General features: G+C 41.1%; 1 protein-coding gene and 1 pseudogene across 1 annotated transcript; one reads left to right on the top strand and one right to left on the bottom strand.

Moving 5' to 3' along the window:
• The first annotated feature begins 3168 nt into the window (after positions 1 to 3168).
• On the top strand, positions 3169 to 4451 carry LOC128298313 (uncharacterized). The gene is made up of 3 exons (XM_053034063.1): positions 3169 to 3499; positions 3613 to 3781; positions 3852 to 4451. The coding sequence occupies exons 1-3, from the start codon at positions 3474 to 3476 to the stop codon at positions 4362 to 4364; spliced, it is 708 nt and encodes a 235-aa protein (XP_052890023.1). The 5' UTR covers positions 3169 to 3473; the 3' UTR covers positions 4365 to 4451.
• A 154-nt stretch (positions 4452 to 4605) lies between these two features.
• On the bottom strand, positions 4606 to 5643 carry LOC128298491 (uncharacterized; annotated as a pseudogene).
• Positions 5644 to 7293: the final 1650 nt, after the last annotated feature.

Below are 7293 nucleotides of genomic sequence, written 5' to 3'. Positions count from 1 at the left end.
TGTTGGCGTTATCGTGTGCGCTGAAAGCTGTCTCGTTTTTTGCATTGAAAACTCAGTTTATTTGAGAAAAATTAGTGAGTGCTTTGTGGTGCTGTATCTCTATAATTTGCTACTGTCTATCACATTATGCCTGAATATGAGGACCGCCGTAGTTTGTTGACCGCGATGTAAATGTGCAAGTGTAAATGTGACGAATTGATCACAAGTGTCTTCACGATGACTGAAGACGTTCATAATTTGGTTCATAAAATCGACCGTTTCTGCATTTTTTGACGGAAAGACAACCGATCCAAATTTGGTGCTTTAATCTCGATACGCGCAATCAAACGAATCCAGTCAAGAATCCAAATAGTGGCATAGTGGTTTATTCTATCCATTTAAAAAATGACACAATAATTGGTGCCAGAACAATCGAATAGCACCAATTGTCGTGCTACATCCATGTTGCCAGTTTGAGCTGTTGTACTGCCTGTCAAAGCTCGAAAAATGTATTGTTATTTATTGATAAACAATTTTCAGTGCATTGGAATTTGGATTATTGACTTCCGTTAACGTTTTAAAAAAAGTAAATACATAATAATATCTCGATTATTTCAGTTTAAAAGCTTCCTTCAACCGATGTTTTGAAGGCACACACACACTGCCAACAATTTGAGCTGGTAAATTTTGTCGCTAAAAACCACATCTTTAAATTGGTCAAAATTGTGTTTTTTTTACTAATTCTGAGGGAATATTAGCATTTCAAAATTCCCAAAAAACATAAATCTTCCATTTTATGTACATTTTCTTGGGTAAAGTCGATTTTAACTGTGATTTTAGATTAGCACAACAATTGGTAGATTTTAGATTAGCACAAACACCTGCATAATTGGTACAGTTATTATTTTTATTAGCGAATTATTTTTTCAAGAAGAGAAATGTCCCTGCATGCCCTTGTATAGAGCATCCTGGATAGTATTTGACATACCACCATTAAAACTGTCTTTCACTCGCCTTCTTCATTTTTATCATTTTCCGTTGGTTACAGCGCCTCTTTATTTTACCATGATTCTGGTGATGTCTTTGTTTTTTGTTAGAGTAATATAAGTTGATAAATATTGTTTCATTAATTAAACCTAAACAATGATCTTACCACATATTCCGACATTTAATCTCTGATAACCTTCTGGTACATGACAAAATTCCCCGCCACACCGTCTTGATTCTCCCGCTCAGGGTTCGCGATCAGCAACTTTACTTTTGATCACGAAGTTACTCGCGACAATGCTACGTACAGCTGTCCGTTCACGAATTCCTCATTTTGCCAGTACCGGGCAAGATGGTGCAGGGACGCCTGCACAGGGACGCTTTGCGCCTGATTAATTGTTATCGCAAAACAAATTTTAACACGAAACTGCTTGAGGCGGATCTGAAATGGAAGGCACGCATCGTTGCTGTCACAGAAGATGCGGGGCAATAGCACGTTGTCTCCTTGATGTTTGACCGTCAGAATCCGTGCATGTAAATAGTACAATTTAATTGCGATTGACAGGCGCGTCCCATTTCTTGTTCGGTATTTAGGTTAGACAAAAGTAATACCGCTGAATATTGCTTCAGAAGTAACTGATAAACCGGAATTTCGCTCATGTTAAGCGAGTGGACGAATTCAGTGGGCAACTGCAGTGCATCATGCTCTTCTTGGGTAACCAACATGTCAACCGACAGGTACACTTTTTCGGCACCAGTAAAATGTTAAAGCACGGTATTATTTATAGCTGTTATACTCAAGTTCTTGGTGATAGTGCCGAGCAATATACGAGTAGACACGGCTGATTAGCGATCGAACATCGGTCTCTAGGTTGGTTGTAAGAGGTAGTAGCATGTCGCTAGGAAACTTTGCGATTGAAGTATCCGATCCTAGAACCGTTGGATGGTTGCCCTCTCCAATGAGGAGCAAGAAGTCGACAAACTCCTTTATATCACTTGCATGTTGCGTGTTCGGTACCGTTTGATCCCGCATATTAGTTTTCAAGCTCAAAATTTGGAATTTGGAAAATTTGGAAATTTGGAACATCAGCTTACCTCCAAATGACCGACGTACACCCACGATGTACTGCAGAGTACGTTCGATGGCTTCGAGGGCGTAGCGACAGCTCATTGAAGCTTCGTTCTAGACAACCAGCGATGCCTGCCGCATCGGGTTCGTAAGTGAGGACTGGACGAATATGGTGCAGTACGTGTTGAGTGTACCGTTGTCCCACCACTAAGAAGCAACGAGCGACGATTCTACTCGAAGCTGCAGCTACAGCTATTTGCGACTGGCGATGCGTGTTAGCCAAAATCTTTCCCAGAAGGGAAGATTTGTCGGTGGCACGAGGTCTGTCCAGAAAAAACAGGTATTGGACAGACAATCCGTTTCTGGTCCATTACAGACCACCGCTGCTGTGACGAAGGGACCTATCGCCAACGAAATTAACCACCAGGTGATAAATATATCGACCGATATAATGACAGTTATGGCCGTAACGCAGCAAATTTCTCAACCCTTAAAACGGTGAAGGTAACTGTCATGGCTACCATACAAATCGTGGGGAAAAAATCGAATAGTCGTTAGAAAAGTCTTTAACACGTTGACCGCCAAGCCCTTTTGAGCGAAATTCTTCGTCAAGCCACGGAAATCGCTATAGCGCGAGTGCAACTTCCGCATATGTCTTTTTGCGAAGCGCTTCGCCTGCTCATCACCTGTGACCATTTCTCTCGATATGATACGATAAGAGCTTTATTCTTAAAAACAAGCATATCAAACATACACAAACAAACATATATTCTTATTATTGTACTTGTCTTATTATGCTTAATTAATTTTATATTGTCAGTTTTTCGTGCATGTGACCGAAACAACAGTAACAAGGTCCGGTCAAAGGATTGTCTTGAAGAAACAAAAAAATGTATACTCCTAAGTTACGTAATGAAACTAATTTGTTTGTGTTAAACATACAATTTTACAATTAAAAGATAGTATGTGCAAATGGAAATGCTATTACAGCGTGATTTGTTTTACACCGCTGTCCGTATTAGCACGGTACGTTGAGTTTTGTCATCACCCAAAAATTGGGTGATGTGGCCCCCTAGGAAATTTTACTATCACCCACGAATGAGTGATGTGGCAGTCAACGTGTTAATTTGTATCGCGAACGAGACAAACTAATTATATCGATCGATATATTTACCTACTGCCTCGACCCAGTTTGTTAGAATATTGTTGGAATTAATCAGGATCCTTTTATAGTCCCTCTGCGGGGCAATCGGACCACTCTCAGATGGTAGAAACGCTTAAGTTCTGGCAGCAAAGGATGTTGCGCTGAAACCAAAGAAACGTCCCAAAAACAATGCAAAAACGGAACCATTTCCGTACCAAATCAATTATCGTTCTGCTGCACTCCAACGGGGAGTTAAAACATCAATTACCTGACAGAGTTTTATCGTGACCAATTATGATGGACCATAAACAAGGAAAGGAGTAAGTGAATGTTTACTTTAATCATAATTGCAATATGTTTGTAATTGTTGTATCGTGTAAATTATATGTTATACGCTAAACGGCCATTCATAAAATCAATTATGTAATTTCAGGAGAGTTCGTTCTACTAAAAGGCAACTGGACAAACTGGTAGAAATTATGGAGCGAAACCCCGAGCTGGCAAAAGGTGGGGGTTCAAATCGGACATGTTTTTGGAAGAATGAGGCTTTGAAGTTCAACTCCATGGGGCCAGCTGTGAAGGAAGGAGCGGATTGTAAAAGGGTATGGAGCAAATTAATTACATTGCAAAGACTATTTACTTATTTCTATTTTTTATTTGCTTTATTATCAGAATTGGATTGATAAAAAGTCGTTGGTTAAAAAAAAGCTTAGCCATAATAAGAAGGAAATGCAGCAGACAGGAGGTGGGAAACCGGCAATGAACACTCTCAGCGAACTGGAAGAGCGAATAGCTGCAGTTACGAATATGCGAGACATCACCAACAGGATTGAAGGTAGTCTATGCATCGGTATAGGAAATCAGATGGAGCAGCCCGGACCATCACACCATACTCAGCCCTCGAACCCTGGACCATTAAATCATACCGAGTTCTCGGACCTTGAACCATCACATCACATTCAGTCCTCAGAGCCCGGACCACATCACATTCAGTCATCAGAGCCCGAGCCATCACTTCAGACCCAGTCCTCGGACCCTGGACCATCACAACAAATCCAGCCCTCGGAGCAGCTCGAACCTTCTGGCCAGGGGAAAAAGGCTAAAAAAAGACCAGCAGCGACCAGCCTCGAGGAATTCCAGAAAACTATTTTAGATCACAATGATAAAAAAAAATCAATGTCTTAGAGATATTTCAAACTCTTTAAAAATGTTTACAGAAGAAACATTGGAAGTATTTCAAGAAATTGTAAAGCATATGAAAAATAAAGAGTAAAGCTATTAATAAATGTTTGTATTGTGTGTATCTAAACTCTTCAATTCGTTTCGTCGGAAATACCATTTAAAATTAAAAGATTGTGCAGCATGCAACAAACGTTAATAATGCGAATGCATTTTTGTGATGCATAATGTAGCTGCTTTTCACCATTTAAAACAGCGAAACATTGTGTCTTTCGACAATAGCTTGTGCTTTAATATGTTGTTCGTTAAAAAGAGCGTCTGAGCTATTTGGTTCAGCATTTCTATGCGGCTTTATCAGCCATGGTTTGGATGGATAAGCCGAGTCCCTTGAAATGAAATACAAAGTGTGCTTAATATTTGACTTAAAAAGTCATATGAAAATATACCAATCTAGAATCTTGAACATACGATCTCCGCTTGTCCACTTTTCTTCCAAAAATGAAGAAATCGGGCAGCTATTAAAAATAAATTAATCGTGATCAGAGCCACTGAACCTAGCGTCCACAAACTGGATCATTTGCCTGTGACCACAAATCTGAAAGAATAATTTATCATTCATGAACATATTTTGAAATTATCGCGAATATTTCACATTTATCATTAGAACGTTAAGCGTGTAAAACCCTTTTCTGTTGAAACATTGTATCGGGTTTTCTAGAGGCGCCACAATCCTTTCTACTCCAGGCACAGGCAACTTTGAATAAAAGTATCTCCTAGCATCTGATTTCTCGTGTTCCGTCAGATCCATATTAATGACAGTTCACGCTCCAGTGCTGCTAAGGCTTGATCCAACGTTTCAGAAAATGTAAATTGGCGAATTGCAGTAGTGTAATCGTTACCAACACCCAGTTGGTACGATCCTTGAGTCATGTCAATCGTAACGTTGTCGCCAGTTATTCATTTGCAGATAAGCCACGGTTGTGTTTAGGGGAAATAAATGGTGATACTTTGCTGAGAATTTCCTCAAACAGCATCTTTGGAATCCAAAAATTTTGAATAAACCTGAAAGAGCAAAATGTTAATACAGAATACTCGTTTTTGTGAATGTGGCGACTGTGAACACTTTTCGTGAACCGATTTCGTGAATGATTCTGCTCCATGATTTTACTTACGCTTTATCTGATAATTCAAGCGGATTTAGCTGTTTCCGCAACCGCCTACAGTGTGATGCCAGGTTTTTCTCGTCATCTTCATTATTTTCCATGAAAAATAACGCGTTCAACATGGTTTTAATTCGCTTTTAACACGCACAACACTTTTTCGTTAGCCGACGATATGAAGACAAAACACACATTTTGACATATGGCAAAACTACTACATATGTATTTATATTGGTCGGTCTGATTTTATCGACTGGTAGATGAAGCATGTTCGCGATACCATTTCGAGTAGATAAATATATTGTTCGATAAAACCAAACCGGTGGATAAATTTTAACGACTGGCTTCGCGATAGGTACCAATGTCATACACCATACGCTGCTCAGTATTGAGCAAATGTATTGAAGCAAGTGTTTCATCCAGTTCGGAAATATTGTACGAACGCTCAGCATCGATCAGCAAGTTATCGTTCAACGTGTGGTAAACTCGGAGAAGATCGGTTGGTAAATGGGAAAACTCATCGAGCTGTGGTATGTCAGGAAACTGGTCAGTGTTTTCATTGTAGTCGTACCACGAAGATAATCGTCGATGCGATGAAAATCTTGGCATAGATGGTTCGCATCCCCTTCCTAAAGTTGATCTGGATTTCGCGGCATGCCTACGGGACATCTGAGCGAAACGACTTTCTGGAGTGCTCGTTTCTACTCAAGATCGTCCTGCAGTAGTCCGGTCATGATGGCTGCTTGCTGGTAGGACGCATAAATCGTACCGTCAACTGTTCTCAGATCCTCGAATGATGTAGGACCTTTTCGGCAGCATAACATGGAGACGAAGTAGCGCTCCATCTGCGCCATGGGACAGTAAACCATACGGCCAACCACAATGTCGCTTTGACGAATGCGCGGGACTCATTGGTTTCCTGTGCCCTGACACGGTAATCGCGGCGAGGGTTTAGCGTACTCTCTCTACTTTAGCGTGTTTGTGTGCGATCTCGAGTCCAATTACACCCGCCGAAAGGTCGTCTAGGATGGCTTTCAGTTTGAGACGAAAAACGCAAACTGTGAGATCTGGTTGATCGGCGGCTTGTTGTCGTGGAAACAAAGCTTCGGTTACTTCTGACCATTTTGGATTGCAAGTAACCGTAATGAAGCGATTGAGTTTTCCTATTGCACGTATAATGCCCATTGCGTCCTGGTATTGGGCCGGTTTGAACCGGTAACTACCGGGAAACGTTGGAGTAAGAATAATACGCGTCCCAGTTCGATCCAATGTTCGTCCGTGACTGGCAGTGTCGTCGAGAGTTTGATTATCTGTTGAACTTGCGTAGTCCATAATAGCAGAGTAAGCATCGGCCTGTGGCTGCGTCTGGTGCTCCCGTTGGTATTTGAGTCGTTGCTCTTCAATTTTGCAGCATTAATCTACACTGTACTGTTGCAAGAGTCGTCCGGAACGGTTGATTAATAACATATCCTCGTCCCGTGTTTTTACGTTGGTGATATTTTACACTTAAAAACAAAACAACGCAAATAAAACTGTTTGGTTACAGGGAAACACATATACTATATTATAAGGCTAAAAACGTGCAGTGTCACATAGTTCTCGACTTTATCGACCCGCTGCTCAAACCCGACTCCCGCAGCTTGATCGGGATCGAGGCCACGATCCCGATCGTCCTAGTTGCTCCTTGTGCTTCAACGGCCACTCGTGCTTCTCATCCAGCGAGAGACGTCTCGTGGAGAGCGCACATGAGTGCCTGGCTCGTACGTGGTACGTAC

This window comes from Anopheles moucheti, chromosome 2 (genome assembly GCF_943734755.1).
Source record: "Anopheles moucheti chromosome 2, idAnoMoucSN_F20_07, whole genome shotgun sequence".
NCBI classification, from domain to species: domain Eukaryota; kingdom Metazoa; phylum Arthropoda; class Insecta; order Diptera; family Culicidae; genus Anopheles; species Anopheles moucheti.
The sequence above is the reverse complement of the archived record's forward strand: the minus strand, read 5'-3'. Positions and strand labels throughout refer to the sequence as shown.

What these genes read in the sequence shown, in the direction of transcription:
- LOC128298313 (XM_053034063.1), top strand. Translation starts at nt 3,474, where the DNA reads ATGATGGACCATAAACAAGGAAAGGA. An exon ending in GACCATAAACAAGGAAAGGA is followed by an intron (nt 3,500 to 3,612) that starts GTAAGTGAATGT and finishes ATGTAATTTCAG; the next exon opens with GAGAGTTCGTTCTACTAAAA. An exon ending in AAGGAGCGGATTGTAAAAGG is followed by an intron (nt 3,782 to 3,851) that starts GTATGGAGCAAA and finishes CTTTATTATCAG; the next exon opens with AATTGGATTGATAAAAAGTC.